Below are 19,750 nucleotides of genomic sequence, written 5' to 3'. Positions count from 1 at the left end.
GTGAGTGGGAGAGAAGAAGGCAGTTTTTCTCTATCCATAATTCTGTGAGGAAGGTCAGTGGGTATGGGGAGTGAGGTTGGGTTATTGTTAGTGATGAAACACACAGATGGGAAGTGTGAGGAAGGTGGCGAGGTAGAGATTGAAGTATGTTATATTGCTGGTGGTATGTAGGACATTCTTCCATGAGCTGACTAACCGCATTTTTGCTTGTAACAATTTTGAGCTCAAATGATAGGCAAAGCGAAATACCAAGGAAGCTGTTGTCTTTTCTATATTCCACCGGCCTGCACCTACTGGTGTGAGGCTATTATTAATTCGCATTCCGACCTGAGAAAGACAGCAATTCACAGTACATCGTCTAGTCTGCCGGAAACGCACAAGACGACGAAGAAGACAGCAGATAGTCTGCTGGAAACTCACAGGAAGAAAAATAAGTCAACGGAAGTGAAGTGACCAAGAACAATTTACACGTTAACGTTTTTATTTAGACGTTTATTAAAACCCTGGAACTTAAAATGACTAATTTAACTGCACATCATCATATACTTACCGCATGTAATGTCTAATTCGGGTTAAGGACTTGATTGATAGATGTTATCTAGGTAATGCTAGCTAACTGCTAACAATGGCTAACTGTATGGTTTTTCACACTCAAATAGCCTCCATCATTGAGGTGCTAGCAAATGCTGCGGTGGCAGAGATCTGTAAACTCGTAGACGACGACTATGCAGTGCTTCGTTTGGAAATAAGTCAAAGCCAGAAAGAAAACAGGGCATTGCGGAGGAAACTACTGGAACTGAAGGTGGCACGGGAGCGCGCAGAGAGAACAACACGAGAGCGCGTCCTCGCCAGTCGACCCAGTAGTGTCAAGATCCTCGACCGATACAGAGGAATGGCAAGAGGTACATTTTGCGGAAGGCATATGAGGCTGCGCGGCCTGTCGCTCTGTTCAACGCTGCATGTGTTCAGATGTGTTACCCAGAATTGGGTCTTGGTCAGTTTTTGGAAAATATGCAATAATTCGCCTGATTGGCTTAGACACTATCACATTCGAATCAGATTCTTGATTTACTGCATTTCTTATTTTTTACTGAATGAAAACAATGTGATGCATGGAATTTAATAGATTGATTATAAATAAACTCAAATAAACGTCCCTTTTTCAGGACCCTGTCTTTCAAAGATAATTTGTAAAAATCCAAATAACTTCACAGATCTTCATTGTAAAGGGTTTAAACACTGTTTCACATTCTTGTTAAATGAACCATAATTAATAAACATACACCTGTGGAACGGTCGTTAAGACACTAACAGCTTAGACGGTAGGCAATTAAGATCACAGTTATGAAAACTTAAGACACTAAAGAGGCCTTTCTACTGACTCTGAAAAATACCAAAAGAAAGATGCCAGGGTCCCAACTCATGAGCGTGAATGTGCCTTAGGCATGCTGCAAGGAAGCATGAAGGACTGCAGATGTGGCCAGGGCAATAAATTACTGTGAGACGCCTAAGACAGCGCTACAGGGAGACAGGATGGACAGGGGATCGTCATCGCGGTGGCAGACCACGTGCAACAACACCCGCACGGGATCGATACATCCGAACATCACACCTGCGGGACAGGTACACGATGGCAACAACTGCCCGAGTTACACCAGGAGAACACAATCCCTCAATCAGTGCTCAGACTGTGCGCAATAGGCTAAGAGAGGCTGGACTGAGGGCTTGTAGGCCTGTTGTATGGCAGGTCCTCACCAGACATCACCGGTAACAACGTCGCCTATGGGCACAAACCCACCGTCGCTGGACTGGAAGTGCTCTTCACTGACGAGTCACGGTTCTATCTCACCAGTGGTGATGGTCGGATTCGCGTTTATCGTCAAAGGAATGAGCGTTACAGCGAGGCCTGTACTCTGAAGCAGGATCGATTTTTTTGGGGTGGTGGGTCCGTCATAGTCTGGGGCGGTGTGTCACAGCATCATCGGACTGAGCTTGTTGTCATTGCAGGCAATCTCAACGCTGTGCGTTACAGGGAAGACATCCTCCTCCCTCATTTGGTACCCTTCCTACAGGCTCATCCTGACATGACTCTCCAACATAACAATGCCACCAGCCATACTGCTCGTTCTGTGCGTGATTTCCTGCAAGACAGGAAGGTCAGTGCTCTGCCATGGCCAGCGAAGAGCCCGGATCTCAATCCCATTGAGCACGTTTAGAACCTGTTGGATTGGAGGGTGAAGGCTAGGGCCATTCCCCCAAGAAATGTCTGGGAACTTGCAGGTGCCTTGATGGAAGAGTGGGGTAACATCTCACAGCAAGAACTGGCAAATCTGGTGCAGTCCATGACGAGGAGATACACTGCTGTACTTAATGCAGCTGGTGGCCACACCAGATACTAACTGTTCCTTTTGATTTTGACCCCCCATTTGTTCAGGGACACATTATTCCATGTCTTTGGAACTTGTTCAGTTTGTCTCAGTTGTTGGATCTTATGTTAATACAAATATTTACACATGTTAATTTTGCTGAAAGTAAACACAGTTGAAAGTGTGAAGACATTTTTTGCTGAGTTTAGTATATCAAGAAGTTATGTGAAGTTTTACCTGACATCTTTGCCATTTCTGTGTCAATAGTCAATAGTGTACAATATACCATTGAGCATTAACAGTACTTAACCACCTCTTTTCCCCCAATCACTCTCTCAGGTGAAGAACATGTCACTGGAGGACACAGGATCTTTGTGAAGCCAGTGGGACATAATACATTGAGAGATGTTAAACCAATCACTGTTGATGAGGGGAGTGGAACCTCAACCCAGCACGTTATCATGATAGAGGTCAGTGTAATAGTGTTATGTTAAAATGAGTTACTTTTTATAAAACAAATGTGGCCTTTTTATTTCAGAAAGGCACCCCTCAGCTATTCACCATCTTAGATGTACGTCCTCATTTATCTGCCATAAGGAAGTTTGTTAGACTTCCCTACGACATCAACTCATGTACAGGTAATAACCTCCTTTCGTGTCAGTCTGCAGAGGTTGCAGGTCTTGGGGTCAAGCACGAGATGTCTGAAGGAGAGGAGGACCCACGGCACAGCAGAGACATCCAGACTGGAGAGACTGGACCACCCCTTGTAGCCACGGAGGATCCCACCACCACCCCAGCACAGCCCAGGATCAGAAGCAGCATCACGGAGGTCAGTGGAAGGCCAGATGCCGTCCTCAAGTCAGAGACAGACACCAAGACTTTAACTGTAACACAAAGGCATTTACACAGAGAAAGACAGGGGCTGGGGAGGCTGGGCTGTCCTCCTGCTCCCAGCTCAGAGTATTTACTTTACGATACCCCGAGCCCGGTTCATTCCCATCGAGGCTCAGGTGACGAGACTAGCAATGAACCGTCTTGTTCTTACACTACAGAGATGGACCCTGGCACGCCCTTGGGTTTAGAGACACAAACTGGTCCATCTAGAGGTGATTGGAACCGGTACAGTAGTGGTGTATACTCTGAAGGGTGCCTAGATAAGAAAGGGGAGGGTCTGATCGTAGATGATGTGAAAGTGGAGGGCGATGTTCCTCCCACATGGAATGCAGATAGTCACCTTGGAGACGGACACTCACAAGGCAGAGATTTCTTAGACAGCAGGGAAAGCTTAAAGACAAATCTAAATGTCGCAACCCACTCCCCTTTACAGGCGTTCAGGGATCGCGACCCAGTGTCCACGTCGATGGGGCCTTCTGATTCACACAGCCGCGTTCTTTTCGATCAGGTATTGAACTCAAACGACCGGGCTAGAGCCCAGGCTCAGGGAGGGGGAGCTACATCAGGCAATAGTAAAGAGAAAAGGTTCCTCTGCATGTTCTGTAGCAAAGGCTTCAGTTGCTCCCAAAAGGTGGAGATCCACCAGAGGGTCCACACAGGGGAGAAACCCTTCAGCTGTACCCAGTGTCACATGCGCTTCGCAGAGGCTGGCAACCTGAAGAGGCACCAGAGGGTCCACACAGGGGTGAAACCCTTCAGCTGTACCCAGTGTCACATGCCCTTCGCCCAGGCTGGTAGCCTGAAGAGACACCAGAGGGTCCACACAGGGGAGAAACCCTTTAGCTGCTCTCAGTGTGAGAAGAGGTTCTCACGCCAGCACCAGCTTAAGATCCACCAGAAGGTCCACACAGGAGAGAGACCATTTACCTGTATGCACTGCGGAAAGAGGTTCTCAGAGAGGAGCTGCCTCAGGATACACCAGCAGAAAAACCATTCCACTCTATAACATTTCAAGTAACCATTCCACCCAATATCTGTTTAGATTTCAGCGTTTAATATTCCTGGGTAGAATATTGCATCCAGACATGGTGTAAAATACAGTATAAGGCATATATATACAGTGCCTTCAGAAAGTATTCACACCCCTTGGCTTTTTCCACATTCTGTTGTTACAAAGTGGAATTAAAATGGATTTAATTGTGATTTTTTGTCAATGATCTACACAAAATGGAATTTCTTACATTTGTTTAAAAAAAGAAAAATAACACTATCTTTATTAGCTTAGTATTCAACCCTCCGAGTCAATACGTGTTAGAATCACCTTTGGCAGCGTAATCGCTGTAAGCCCTTTCCACACCTGGTTTGTGCAACGTGTGCTGATTTTATTCTTCTCAAAATTTGTTAAGCTCTGTCAAATTGCTCGACAACAATTTCAGGTCCTTCGCTCCATTCTGTTATTTTTTTTTTTATCCTGATAAACTCCCCAGTCCTTAACGATTACAAGCAGACATAAGCCTAGGAAGAGTAGTGTGAATATTGTATATATTTTTTAATAATTTTGATTGTTTCTTTTTGCATTTGTATATTTTAGTTTTGGCTGCTCTAGGGTTTGATCACTATATCCTGTGGTCTTGACTCTTAAAGTTGCAGGATCGTAAAATGAAGTATTTTGGCTTGATAGCTTGCTGGCTGTTTGTTTAATCTGTTTGGAAATATTACAACAAGGACTGCGTGCTGTGTCCAGAGGTAACAGAGGAAGTTCCAGTGAAAGCTCCTAACCAAGGGGTTGAATACTTAGTGGCAAGAAAAGGTTTGTTAACCCTTTGGAAATACCTGAATTCCTGCATAAATTGGTCATAACATTTGATCTGATCTTCATCTAGGCCACAACAATAGACAAATGGTCTGCTTAAACTAATAACACACAAACAATGATACGTTTTCATGTCTTTGAGCACAGTGTAAACATTCACAGTGCAGGGTGGGAAAAGTGAAGCCTCGGATTTAATAACTGGTTGACCCTCCTTTGGCAATTTTCTGTAGTTGCGGATCAGACCTGCACTACGGTCAGAAGGAATTTTTCACCATTCCTCTTTACAAAACTGTTTCAGTTCAGCAATATTCTTGCGATGTCTGGTGTGAACTGCTCTCTTGAGGTCATGACACAGCATCTCAAATCGGGTTGAGGTCAGGACTCAGGTCAGGCATATTTTCATCTGTTGAAGCAATTCTGTTGTTGATTTACTTCTGTGTTTTGGGTCGCTGTCCTGTTGCATCACCCAACTTCTGTTGAACTTCAATTGGCAGACAGCCTAACATTCTCCTACAAAATGTCTTGATAAACTTGGGAATTCATTTTTCCATTGATGATAGCAAGCTATCCAGGACCTGAGGCAGCCCCAAACCATGATGATCCCTCCACCATACTTTACAGTTGGGATGAGGTTTTGATGTTGGTGTGCTGTGCGTTGCTTCCAAACAACTCAACTGTAGTTTCATATGTCCGCAGAATATTTTGCCAGTAGCGCTGTGGAACATCCAGGTGCACTTTTGCAAACTTCAGACGTGCAGCAGTTTTTTTTGGACAGCAGGGACTTTTTACGTGGTGTCCTTCCCTGAACACAATTCTTGTTTAGTATTTTACTTATCGTAGACTAGTCAACAGAGATGTTAGCATGTTCCAGCGATTTCTGTAAGTCTTTAGCTGACACTAGGATTCTTCTTAACCTCGCTGAGCATTCTGCGCTGTGCTCTTGCAGTCATCTTTGTAGGACGGTCACTCCTAGTGAGAGTAGCAACAATGCTGAACTTTCTCAATTTATAGACAATATGTCTTACCATGGACTAATGAACATCAAGGCTTTTAGAGATACTTTTGTATCCCTTTCCAGCTTTATGCAAGTCAACATTTCTTAATCTTAGGTCTTCTGAGATCTCTTTTGTTTAAGGCATGGTTCACATCAGGCAATGCTTCTTGTGAATAGCAAACTCAAGTTTTGTGATTTTTTTTTAGGGTAGAGCAGCTCTAACCAACATCTCCAATCACGTCTCATTGATTTGACTCCAATTAGCTTTCGGAGGAGTCATTAGCCTAGGGGTTCACATACTTTTTCCAACCTACACTGAATATTTAAATCTTGTATTCAATATAGACACAAAAAATACTATAATTTGTGTTATTAGTTTAAGCACACTGTTTATTGTTGTGACTTAGATGAAGAGCAGAACATTTGATGACCAGTTTATTCAGAAATCCAGGTAATTCCAAAGGGTTCACATACCTTTTTCTTACCACTGTAGCAGAGAAAGTTCAGGGAATGCGCCTAACCACTGCCAAGATGTGGCTTTTCAGCAGCGGTGGCATCACCCAGGTGGGTGCTACATTCCTGTCAATGGAGGACCAGTACCAGAGAAGCAGCTCCAATGGAGTGACTGACCATTCAGCGAAGCAGGTGCGGTGGCCTGTTTTCTTTCAGACTGTCTTTGTTTCACCTTGGCTGTCCCCTCGATGCCCCCTCTACTGAACCTCCACTGCCTTTCCACTGACCCTAAAGTCCAAACTGCCTCAACTTCATCCCAAGCTGCCTGAAGCTTTCAATCTCGATAATTGACATTTGTTTGACTATTTATACGCTTTGAGTCTTTGAAAAGCACTATACTAGTTCAAAAACGTATTCATATCTGTAACCCAACTATTCCTAGGTTGGGTCTACATGTTAATGTTCTTAAATTGTTTGAGCCATTTAAGAGGACCACAATGGAAATATGTTTTCAAACTTGTCATCCTCGATTACTTTAAAATGCGTGGTTGAATGGATGTAAATGATCAAATAAATCTAACATGATGTAGCCACCACTATGCTTGAAAAGATGGAGAGTAGTACTCACTAATGTGTTGTATTTGCCCCAAACATAACACACTGTATTCAGGAAAAAGTTAATTGCTTTGCCACATTTTGTTGCAGTATTACTTTAGTGCCTTGTTGCAAACGGGATGCATGTTTTTTTGGTCTGTACAGGCTCTCTTCTTTTCACTGTGTCAATTAGGTTAGTATTGTGGTGTAATTACAATGTTGATCCATCCTCCGTTTACTATCACAGCCATTAAACTCAAACTCTTTTAAAGTCACCATTGGCCTCGTGAAATCCCTGAGCGGCTTCCTTCCTCTCTCCGGCAACTGAGTTAGGAAAGATGCCTGTATCTTTGTAGTGAATGGACGTATTGATACACCATCCAATGTATATACTGTATTTTATACCATCCATTGCATCTTGCCTATGCCGCTCGGTCATCGCTCATCCATATATTTATATGCCACCCCTTAGATGTGTGTATTAGATGTGGAATTGTTAGGTGTTACTGCACTGTCGGGACTAGAAGCACAAGCATTTCGCTACACTCGCAATAACATCTGCTAACCATGTGTATGTGACCAATAACATTTTATTTGAAGTGTAATGAATAACTTCACCATGCCCAAAGGGATATTCAACTTTTGCTTTTTAAAATGATTGTAATTGAATTTTACATCTACCAATCGGTGCCCTTCTTCGCGAGGCAGTCGAAAACCTCCCTGGTCTTTATGGTTGAATCTGTGTTTGAAAGTCACTGCTTAACTGAGAGACATTACAGATAATTGTATGTGGGGGTACAGAGATGAGGTACCCCACATACATTACAGATAATTGTCTCTCAGTTCAAAAGCCATGTTGAACACTTATTACACACGGAGTGAGTCCATGCAACTTAAGCACATTTTTACTCCTGAACTTATTTAGGCTTGACATAACAAAGGGGTTGAATACTTATTGACTCAGGACATTTCACCTTTTCAGATTCTAATGAATTTGTTAGTGTGTAGGTAGGCCAGTGACAAAAAAAATATATATACAATTTAGTCAATTTTAAATTCGGGCTGTAACACAACAAAATGTGGAAAAAGTCAAGGTGTGAATACTTTCAGAAGACACTGTAAGCCTAAAAAAAAGTTGACATTTATCTATATCTAAAGCAATGTCATCTAATTAAGCAAGAAAAAACGAATGAATAGTGGACTCAGTGATATGTTTGAAATTTTAAGTTTATTTATTGTTGAAATCGTTTTAATTCTCTTATGACAAGTGTCATTCGTTCACAATAGTTGTATCCAATACAAAAATACAAATATTTAATGAACTGGGTACCCAATAAAAATAACATTTGAGCGCACTCAATTATCTCAGTTCCTACCAGAGATGAGGCGATGATGATTGTGGCGGCTGCAGATCAGGGGTATTCTACCTTAACCCTACGAGGTCTGGCATCTGCTGGTTTTGTTCTACCTGATAATTAATTGGACCCACCTGGTCTGCCAGGTCTAAATCAGTATCTGATTAGAGGGGAACAATAAAACAAGCAAGTGGAACTGGCTTCGCGGTCCAAAAGCCAGTTAGCACAGAATAGATGTTCAGGCTCTAGGGGTTGCCAACAAAGTCCAAATCCATCAAATTATTGTGAAGAATTTAGGGACTGTCTCTTTTTGTGTGAAAACGTTGTCTAAAATAGCATGGCCTACATATACAGTAAGTGTGATGCACGTGACATCATGGGAACTCCGAGAGAAAAAAAAAACACTTTATATCGGAGTTGTCTCTTAAAATTGGAGACGGTCTATTCATGAGGCTAGCATAACATCTCACTCACTTTTGTATTGAATCCAGGCGGTTAACGTGAGATTCAACTCTTACCCTACGAGGTCTGGAGGGGTATCCCTATCTCTAGGCCTAAACGGCATTCTCCTTATGTAGGCTACCATGACGGTTCCACGTGGGCGAAAACATTGCAGCCTAAATGTAATTATACTGTTAATTACATGCTTCAAATTATGATGAAAAGCCAGGAATTTCACTAGCATTCATAACTGAATGTTTATGATGCAAATCAAATAGGCGAAACTTTGTGCAAACTCGACAGCTGTCCATTTTGCGCGCCTCTTATCCCCGCGACCCAGTATTTTACCCCTTATGCATGATATTAGGGCTATATACGGCCAGTAAAACATGGTGCAGCCAAGCGCCATGATATGTTTATGTTAACAATTGTACATGACTCATCAGAGGGAGAAAGGTTTGGAAGCCCATTCCCGCCACCCCCCAAAAATAACAAAAATGTATACTGTCTCAAAATGTCAAGATATTAAATCTACATTTCGAAATAATATAGAAAATATACAGTGGGGCAAAAAAGTATTTAGTCAGCCACCAATTGTGCAAGTTCTTCCACTTAAAAAGATGAGAGAGGCCTGTAATTTTCATCATAGGTACACTTCAACTATGACAGACAAAATGAGAAAAAAAATCCATAAAATCACATTGTAGGATTTTTAATGAATTTATTTGCAAATTATGGTGGAAAATAAGTATTTGGTCAATAACAAAAGTTTCTCAATACTTTGTTATATACCCTTTGTTGGAAATGACAGAGGTCAAACGTTTTCTGTAAGTCTTCGCAAGGTTTTCACACACTTGCTGGTATTTTGGCCCATTCCTCCATGCAGATCTCCTCTAGAGCAGTGATGTTTTGGGGCTGTTGCTGGGCAACACGGACTTTCAACTCCCTCCAAAGATTTTCTATGGGGTTGAGATCTGGAGACTGGCTAGGCCACTCCAGGACCTTGAAATGCTTCTTACGAAGCCACTCCTTCGTTGCCCGGGCGGTGTGTTTGGGATCATTGTCATGCTGAAAGACCCAGCCACGTTTCATCTTCAATGCCCTTGCTGATGGAAGGAGGTTTTCACTCAAAATCTCACGATACATGGCTCCATTCATTATTTCCTTTACACGGATCAGTCGTCCTGGTCCCTTTGCAGAAAAACAGCCCCAAAGCATGATGTTTCCACCCCCATGCTTCACAGTAGGTATGGTGTTTTTTGGATGCAACTCAGCATTCTTTGTCCTCCAAACACGACGAGTTGAGTTTTTACCAAAAAGTTATATTTTGGTTTCATCTGACCATATGACATTCTCCCAATCTTCTTCTGGATCATCCAAATGCTCTCTAGCAAACTTCAGACGGGCCTGGACATGTAATGGCTTAAGCAGGGGGACACGTCTGGCACTGCAGGATTTGAGTCCCTGGCGGCGTAGTGTGTTACCGATGGTAGGCTTTGTTACTTTGGTCCCAGCTCTCTGCAGGTCATTCACTAGGTCCCCCCGTGTGTGGTGATTTTTGCTCACCGTTCTTGTGATCATTTTGACCCCACGGGGTGAGATCTTGCGTGGAGCCCAAGATCGAGGGAGATTATCAGTGGTCTTGTATGTCTTCCATTTCCTAATAATTGCTCCCACAGTTGATTTCTTCAAACCAAGCTGCTTACCTATTGCAGATTCAGTCTTCCCAGCCTGGTGCATGTCTACAATTTTGTTTCTGGTGTCCTTTGACAGCTCTTTGGTCTTGGCCATAGTGGAGTTTGGAGTGTGACTGTTTGAGGTTGTGGACAGGTGTCGTTTATACTGATAACAAGTTCAAACAGGTGCCATTAATACAGGTAACGAGTGGAGGACAGAGGAGCCTCTTAGAGAAGAAGTTACAGGTCTGTGAGAGCCAGAAATCTTGCTTGATTGTAGGTGACCAAATACTTATTTTCCACCATAATTTGCAAATAAATTCATTAAAAATCCTACAATGTGATTTTCTGGAATTTTTTTCTCATTTTGTCTGGCATAGTTGAAGTGTACCTATGATGAAAATTACAGGCCTCATCTTTTTAAGTGGGAGAACTTGCACAATTGGTGGCTGACTAAATACTTTTTTTGCCCCACTGTATATATATATACATACAGTTGAAGTTGGAAGTTTACATATACCTTAGCCAAATAAATTTAAACTCAGTTTTTCACAATTCCTGACATTTAAGCCTAGTAGAAATTCCCTGTTTTTGATCAGTTTAATATGAAATGTCAGAATAATAGTAGAGAGAATGATTTATTTGAGTTTTTTTTAATTCATCACATTCCCAGTGGGTCAGAAGTTTACATGCACTCAAATAATATTTGGTTGCATTGCCTTTAAATTGTTTAACTTGGGTCAAACGTTTCAGGTAGCCTTCCACAAGCTTCCACAGCCAAGACAAGTGTCTTGATTTCTTTTGACTTTCCCATGATGTCAAGCAAAGAGGCACTGGGTTTGAAGGTAGGCCTTGAAATACATCCACAGGTACACCTCCAATTGACTCAAATAATGTCAATTAGCCTATCAGAAGCTTTTAAAGCCATTTTCTGGAATTTTCCAAGCTGTTTAAAGGCACAGTCAAGTTAGTGTATGTAAACTTCTGACCCACTGGAATTGTGATACAGTGAATTATAAGTGAAATAATCTGTCTGTAAACAATTGTTGGAAAAATCACTTGTGTCATGCACAAAGTAGATTTCCTAACCGACTTGCCAAAACTATAGTTTGTTAACAAGAAAATTGTGGAGTGGTTGAAAAATGGGTTTTAATGACTCCAACCTAAGTGTATGTAAACTTCCGACTTCAACTGTATACATGTATGTATATTTCCATATGTTTCTTCATTTCTAGCATTGTGTGGCGATTTCCATCAATCCGTGTTGCAGAGATAAGCATAGCAGGGCTGCCGGCAAACGTGTGTTGAGCTGGCATATGCCCCAACACTTTTGATTCTATGTGATAAAAAAATATTGACACAAAGGCATTGAAAATGTTTACACTGATTTGCTTCATGTTTTGTCAACTTGTGCACAATTAATCTGTGTTTCAGTCTGATCAACTGTAGCCTACTGATAACAGCCACAGCTGCGGTAGCCTAGTGAAGCCTATCGGCTCTGATCCCCTCCCGCCAGGGGAAACGAAGCGGTAAAGTTGTGTATTTACATCTTAAGTCATGTATTTATAGCCTAAAATAGGCCTATTTGTTTTAAGAGAAAATGTGAATGTGACCAAATTTGCTTTATATTCCAACTTCGGGTGGCTAGGCTACCTATACCTTATCCATCCAAAATAATTGACTGGAATTAATAGACCAGCACAATATTGATGACTTACTGTGTGAGTAACTTTTTAATTGCAGATGCAAATTCCTACACAATTGCAACCCTTCTTAAAGCAAACTCAGCCCTGTTCGTTCTATTGTCCAATCACAGATGTCTACATTTTTTTTAAACCATATGACCTGATTAGAAACAATCTGGTTCCATCATTGCCCATATAAAGTGGTTCTCAAACCTCTCCTCGGGGACCCCCAGATGTTTCACAATGTTGTTTGAGCCCTGAACTAGTTCAACTGATTCACCTAGTCAAGGGTTTGATGAATAGTTTACAAGTTAAATTAGATGCGTTAGCTCTGGGACAGATCAAATACATGAACCGGCTGGGGGTCTACGAGGACAGGTTTGAGAACCTCTGGTTTAGCCAACCAGATAAGGCAAAACTGGGCCCCCGGACTTAAAAAAAAAAAAAAAAAAAAAGGAATAGATAAAACAAATTCTGAGGGAACGGATAAAATAAGATGGAATGGATAAAAAGAAAACAGGCGGAACAAATAAAACAGAGGGAACGGATAAAACAAAACTGAGCGAACGATTTAGTTTGGCTGTTTTTTTTCTCCTCCACCAAGGCCCCTAAGGGTCTCCATAGGCTTAGGCTGGAGTTTGACAGTCAGCCGTTCCGCTCTGTGGACAACGAGTCCCATTGTTAGGGCGGGGATACAAGCATCTCGTCATTGTATCTAGTATCTCTGGTACCGTAATTCAAAGAAAAGAGCGCACAACTTTTTATTTTGCAACACCATTTGCGCTATGACGCTAACCAATAACATACTTTCTCTACAGTGTAACGGAAGGAAACAATGACGAAGAACAATTTCCACCTTGGCGTTTTTATTGTTGTTATTTTGACGTTTATTAACACCAAGTGAATTTAAAATATTACTAATTTAACTGCACAGCATCACATATTTACCCCATGTAGTCTTTAATTCTCGTTGGAGACAGGACTTGGTTGATAGACGTTATCTAGGTAATGCTAGCTAGCTAACAAACAATGGCTAACTGTATGGTGTTTCACACTCAAATAGTCTCCATCATGGAGGTGCTAGCGAATTCAGCCGTGGCAGAGATCAGTAAACTCGTAGACGATGACTATGCAGTGTTTCGTTTGGAAATAACTCAAAGCCAGAAAGAAAACAGGGCATTACGGAGGAAACTACAGCTACTGGAACTGAAGGCAGCACGGGAGCGCGCAGAGAGGACAATGCGAGAGCGATACAGAGGAATGGCAAGAGGTACATTTTGCAGGAGGCCGAGGCTGCGGGGGCTTTCGTCCCGTTTCGCATGCGTTTAGAAGTGTTACCCAGAATTAGGTCTTGGTCAGTTTTTGATAGTATGCAATTCTTCCCCTGATTACTTAGCTATCTTGCACATTTGTTGTATTTTACTTTTATTTTACCAGTCAGGACAAATTCTTGCACAAAGACACCACCATATTCTAACCAGGTTCTTGATTTACTGAATTTCCTATTATCATACTTTTAAAATAATGTGATGCATGGAACATAATCAATCAATAAATAGTATGTCAACAAGTTATAAGAAGTGTTACCTTACATTCCTGCCAATTGTAGACTGTGTAAATAATGTATAATATAGCGTTGAGCATTCACATGATCTAATCTAACCACCCCTTTCCCCCAATCACCCTCTTAGGTGAAGGGCTTCTCACTGGAGGCCACAGGAACATCGTAAAGCCAGCGGGACACAATGGGTGGAGAAATGACCAGCCCATAGCTATAGATGAGGGGAGTGAACCCTCAACCCAGCATGCTATCGTGATAGAGGTTAGTGTCATAGTGTAACATCAGAATTACAGTACATTAAATGTGGCTTGTTAATTTCAGAAATGCTTTCCTCAGCTATTCACTGGCTTGCATCAATATGTATATGCCGTGTAGGAGTTTGTGAGACTCCCTAAGACATTGTTATCCAATTATATTGATTATAACCTCCTCTGTTCTTGTCAGTCTGTAGATGCAGAGGCTGCAGGTCCTGGGGTCAAGCAGGAGAGTACTGAAGGAGAGGAGGACCCACAACACAGCAGAGACATCCAGACTGGAGCAGCGGCTGGAGTGGCGCCCTCTGTAGCCACAGAGGACCTGGCCACTGCTCTGAATGTCAATCTCAAGTCAGAGACAGACACTGATACTTTAAATGTAACACACCGGCTCTTACACACAGGGTCTGACCACAGATCAGACCCAGAGGGGCTGGGTAGACTGGGCTGTCCTCCTGCTCCTGGCTCAGATTACTTACCGGTATTTCATCAGAGCCAGAGGACGGTTCATTCTCTTGGAGATGGTGACGTGCTAGACACTGAGGTTGATGATCTCTCCTGTTCTTATGATACTGAGATGGACCCTGGCAACATGTCCTTAGGTTTAGAGACACAGACTGATCTGTCTAGAGAAGACTGGAACCGGTACAGTTGTAGTGTAAATTCTGAAAGGTGTCTAGATAGGAAAGGGGAGGTTATTGTGGTAGATGAGGTGACTGTGAAAGTGGAGGGCGATGCTCCTCCTGCACGGAATGCAGATAGTCACCTTGGAGACGGACACTCACAGAGCAGAGATTTCTTAGATTACAGGGGAAGCTTGGAGACAAATCTAAACGTCACAACCAATTCTCCTTTACATGCGTTCAAGGATCGCGACCCAGTGTCCACGTCGATGGGGCCTTCCGGTTCACACCATTTCGATCAGGTATTGAACTCAAACAACAGGGCTGGAGCCCAGGTTCAGGGAGGGAGAGCCACATCAGGCAATGGTAAAGAGAAACGGTTCCTCTGCATGTTCTGTAACAAAGGCTTCAGGTGCCTCCAGAAGGTGGAGATCCACCAGAGGGTCCACACAGGGGAGAACCCCTTCAGTTGTACCCAGTGTGAGAAGAGATTCTCCCGCCAGGACCACCTGAAGAGGCACCAGATGGTCCACACAGGGGAGAAACCCTTCAGCTGCCCCCAGTGTGAGAAGAGGTTCTCCCGCCAAGACCAGCTGAAGATGCACCTGAAGGTCCACACGGGAGAGAGGCCATTCTCCTGTACGCACTGTGGGAAGAGGTTTTCAGAGAGGAGCTACCTCAGGACACACCAGCAGAAAATGCACACAGCCCTTGTATAGAGTATGGTGACATGTAATCAGGATGAAAGTAAGGTGGTCCTGGTGGCGTCCCGGCAAAATAAATAGTGGGGGTACGCCGTACCGGTAAAACATGAGCCAATCACAATAATGCAAGCAAAATGTCAATAAAACTGTAGGCTATTACACCATTATTTTTCATTAAGCTACCGCATAGCTGAGGCATGAACAATTTGCGAATGGACTTGAAAACCAGTGGTATAACTTCTCCAAAATTCGACGTGGTTCGACGGGAACACTGACATTTTTCCAAGGCAGTGATGAATGGCTGACAGAGACACGTGGACAGCAGTGGATGTATAAATTCTGGCCTAATGAAAAATATTCAAAATGTCATTAGACTTTGTGGTGTTTTGTGTGACAGACGTCTCTTTCCGTTTCCATGTTTGGGGGCTGGAAATACAGTGCATTCAGAAAGTATTCATAGCCCTTGACTTATTCCACATTTTGTCATGTTACAGCCTGAATTCAAAAGGTATTCAATATAGTTTTTTCTCTCATCCATCTAAACATGTTTTTAGAAATGTTAACTGTATTTCATTTAAGAAATTTGCTATCTAATTTACATATGTATTCACAATCCTGAGTCAATACATGTTGGAATCACCTTTGACAGTGTTTACAGCTGTGATGTCTTTCTGGCTAAGTCTCTTAAGAGCATTGCACACCTGGATTGTCCAATATTTGCACATGATTTTTTTTTATTTTTCAAGCTCTGTCAAGTTGGTTGTTGATCATTGCTAGACAGCCATTTAAGTCTTGCCATAGATTTTCAAGTTGCTTTAAGTCAAAACATTTAACGTCATCTTGGTAAGCGACTCCAGTGTATATTTGGCCTTGTTTTAGGTTATTGTCCTGCTGAAAGGTGAATTAATTTCCCAATGTCTGGTGGAAAGCATACTGAACCAGGTTTTCCTCTAGGGTTGTGCCTGTGCTTATCTCCATTCCGTTAACTTTTTATCCTGAAAACCCCCACATTCCTTAACGATTACAAGCATGCATATAACATGATGCAGCCACCACTATGCTTGAAAATATGGAGTGGTACTCAGTAATGTGTTGAATTGGATTTGCCCCGAACATACACTTTTTTGCCCTGAATACAGTGTTATTGCTTTGCCACATTTTTTGCAGTATTACTTTAGTGCCTTGTTGCAAACGGGATGCATGTATTGGAATATTGTTATTCTGTAGAGGCTTCCTTATTTTAACTCTGTCAATTAGGATAGTATTGTGGAGTAACTCTAATTTTCTTGAGCCATCCTCAGTTTTCTCCTCTCACAGCCATTCAGCCATTAAACTCTAACTATTTTTAAGTCACTACTGACCTCATGGTGAAATCCCTGAGCGATTTCCTTCCTCTCAGGCAACTGAGTTACGAAGGATGCCTGTATCTTTGTTGTGACTGGATGTATTGATACACCATCCAAAGTGTAATAACTTCACCATGCTCAAAGAGATATTTAATGTCTGCTTTAAAAATATATATATTGAAATACCTATAGGTGGCCTTCTGTGCGAGGCATCGGAAAACCTCCCTGGTCTTTTGTATTTGAAATTCACTGTTTGACTGATGGACATTACAGATATTTGCATGTGTGGGGTACAGAGATGAAGTCATAAAAAAAAAAAGTTAAACATTATTGCTGAACTTATTTAGATTTACCATAACAAAGGGGTTGAATACTTAATGACTAAAGACATTTCAGCTTTTCATTTTTAATTCATTAGTAAAATAATTCAACAAAATATAATTCCACTTTGACATTATGGGGTTTTGTGTGTAGGCCAGTGACAAAGGAATTCATAATTTAATGTATTTTAAATTCAGGCTAACACAAAATGTGGAAAAATTCAAGGGGTGTGAATACTTTCTGAAGGCAATCCTGACCCTAGATAAGATAGACTGGGCTAACACAGCAAACCTTTTAGGCCAATAATATGCTGTTTTTAAATGTTTTTTTGTTTGCTTTATAATCGTGAGAGAAATGAGTTATACATAGATAGCTATCAAGGTTAGCAGTATTTTCTCAAAATGAACCTCATTGTGCTTCTACATCTGCATTGCTAGCTGTTTTGGGTTTTAGGCTGGGTTTCTGTATAGCACTTTGACATCTGCTTATGTAAAAAGGGCTTTATAAATGCATTTATAAATACCAGGCCTTTGGCATGGTGCAGGAGCAGATAGGGTCAAAGTAGTGGAATGGGGTAGTGGGTTAATGAGTGTAGGGTTAGTTGGAAGGGTGTTTATTTATTTTAAAATATCTTCCAATTTAAAATAATGTTTTCTTTAAATTATCGCAAAGTATAATGGATTTATATTATAGTCCAGTTGGGGGAGGTAATGCAACATATTGGATGCCAACCGCCGTTAAACTCCGAAGAAGAAGTAAATGGAAGGAAACAGTGATCAAGAAAACGTCAGCGTTTTAGCAAAAATATTACTCGTTTAATTGCACAGCATCACATACTTATCCAATGTAGTCTTTAATTCGATTTGGAGATGTTATATAAATAATCAAATATCAAGCATTACTAGCTGGCCAAACGCTCTGGTTAAACCGGATGTCCTCAGATAACTCTGGGCCCAGTGTCCTCAGTCAAGTTTAGAGCCTACGTGCAATAACATGATTATCCTTGCACAAAACAGCTCAAGGGAAGGACACATGGCTGCCATCACTCAAAATATACTCCCCTGTAAACTACAAAGAACATCCTGCAACACTAACGAGCTTAGAGTGCCAAACTATTTCACTGACATTGGTCTTTGCTTGCACTCCTGCAAAAACAGGAAACACCTGAGCCTAAAGCAGACACTGCCAGTTCCCCTTATCTCACGCTTCCTTGACACACAGACATTTCATAAGCACATACACTCACACTCCACCCCCCTCTACTGGTCGGGTGCCAAGAGCAGAGGACTCTGCTGTGCACCAACACGACGAGACTCCGCCTACATTATTCTGTGTATACATTCTGCTGCAAACTCTGTCTAAGCAGCTTAATTAGCTGACTCCTCACAGAGTCATATGCTTAGGTCTTTTAGGTTTTTGCTACACTTGATTCCACTCTGTCCAGCGTCATTGTTTTGCACTCCCTCTCCAGTATGTGAACACCAACAGAGACAGGACTTGACTGATAGCTAACGTTACCTAGATAGCATCTAACAATGGCTAACGTGAACAGTATGGTTTTTCACACTCAAATAGCCTCAATCATGGATGTTCTAGCGAATGCAGCCGTGGCAGAGATCTGTAAAGTCGTAGACGACGACTATGCAGTGTTTCGTTTGGAAATAACTCAAAGCCAGAAGGAAAACAGGGCATTGAGGAGGAAACTACAGCTTCTGGAAATGAAAGTGTCACGGGAGCGCACAGAGAAGACTATGCGAGAGCGCGTTCTCGCCAGTCCCAAGATCCTCGACCGATACAGAGCAACCGCAAGAGGTACATTTTTCAGAATAGCCCTGGCAATATGTGGAAATTATGTTCACGCTTTCATAAAAGCATGACACCAAGGGTGCGTTCGTAAATTCAATCTATCTACTCTGATTTCAGCGCACTCTCGTCTGGGTGTGCCAGGGAGGGCAGAATATCTGATGCATTTACGAACGCGCAACACCGGTTAAAAGTGACCGGTGTCAGTAAACCTCGGCAAAAAAAGTGATTCTATTGTTGCCAGCAGATTGTCACCAACGATCTAGATAACATGAAAACAGCCTAACTAGCTCTGCTACGGCGAGTAAAATGGTCAGAGTGAGGTGTTCTCTCATGTGTCTGGAAGTAGCTAGCCAACTTTAGCCTGTTAGCTTGGGTGCTTGACTGCCGTTTTGAGGTCAGAACTCTCGGATGAACCCAGTTCCTCGATCAGAGCGTCCAGTGTGCACTCCGAGAGCGAAACGTTCTGAATTTACGAACACACCCTTAGTACACAAGTAGAGTTTGGGGGCCCTGAACACATATGCAGCCATCGTAAAAAAAACGCATCCTGGTGGCTTTTTTCCATTCCGCCATAACCAAATAATCTAACATGATATTACAGAAAAGGTGATGTATACCTACCCCTATGTTTTGATGGTCAATGACTACAAGGATGCCATGCACAACCTCAAACCTCATTTTGCTATTCCACCATAACCGGACAATGCATTTTCTGTAATATCTGCTGAACCAAACACAACACAGAATGTGATTTATAAAAAAATGACACACCTACACGGCCAAAAGTTTGGACACCTCTTCAAATGAGTTGATTTGCTATTTCAGCCATACCCATTGCTGACAGGTGTAAACAATCGAGCACAC

General features: G+C 42.1%; 2 protein-coding genes across 5 annotated transcripts in view; both read left to right on the top strand.

The window, feature by feature from the left end:
• The first annotated feature begins 376 nt into the window (after positions 1 to 376).
• LOC139374826 (zinc finger protein 34-like) overlaps positions 377 to 19,750 on the top strand; it is a 35,045-nt gene continuing 15,671 nt past the window's right edge. The window contains exons 1-3 of one of the 4 annotated variants that reach the window (XM_071115970.1): positions 377 to 902; positions 2,706 to 2,836; positions 3,028 to 7,060. In XM_071115970.1, coding sequence (XP_070972071.1) covers positions 626 to 902; positions 2,706 to 2,836; positions 3,028 to 4,266 — 1,647 coding nt within the window. In that variant the 5' untranslated portion in view covers positions 377 to 625 and the 3' untranslated portion in view covers positions 4,267 to 7,060. Of the gene's footprint in view, positions 903 to 2,705; positions 2,837 to 3,027; positions 7,061 to 18,444; positions 18,893 to 19,750 lie in introns of those variants that run through there. The other 3 variants (XM_071115973.1, XM_071115969.1, XM_071115971.1) reach the window with 3 other exon arrangements.
• Positions 12,993 to 17,840, top strand: LOC139374838 (uncharacterized). The gene is made up of 3 exons (XM_071115992.1): positions 12,993 to 13,541; positions 13,963 to 14,093; positions 14,277 to 17,840. Exons 1-3 carry the CDS (start codon positions 13,301 to 13,303, stop codon positions 15,426 to 15,428), a joined length of 1,524 nt encoding a protein of 507 aa, XP_070972093.1. The 5' UTR covers positions 12,993 to 13,300; the 3' UTR covers positions 15,429 to 17,840.

This window comes from Oncorhynchus clarkii, chromosome 19, assembly GCF_045791955.1.
Source record: "Oncorhynchus clarkii lewisi isolate Uvic-CL-2024 chromosome 19, UVic_Ocla_1.0, whole genome shotgun sequence".
NCBI lineage: Eukaryota > Metazoa > Chordata > Actinopteri > Salmoniformes > Salmonidae > Oncorhynchus > Oncorhynchus clarkii.
The sequence above is the reverse complement of the archived record's forward strand: the minus strand, read 5'-3'. Positions and strand labels throughout refer to the sequence as shown.

Coding starts and splice junctions, on each gene's coding strand:
- LOC139374838 (XM_071115992.1), top strand. CDS start 13,301: ATGGCTAACTGTATGGTGTTTCACACTCAAATAGTCTCCATCATGGAG. Junction 13,542..13,962: donor ATACAGAGGAATGGCAAGAG/GTACATTTTGCA, acceptor TCACCCTCTTAG/GTGAAGGGCTTCTCACTGGA. Junction 14,094..14,276: donor AGCATGCTATCGTGATAGAG/GTTAGTGTCATA, acceptor TGTTCTTGTCAG/TCTGTAGATGCAGAGGCTGC.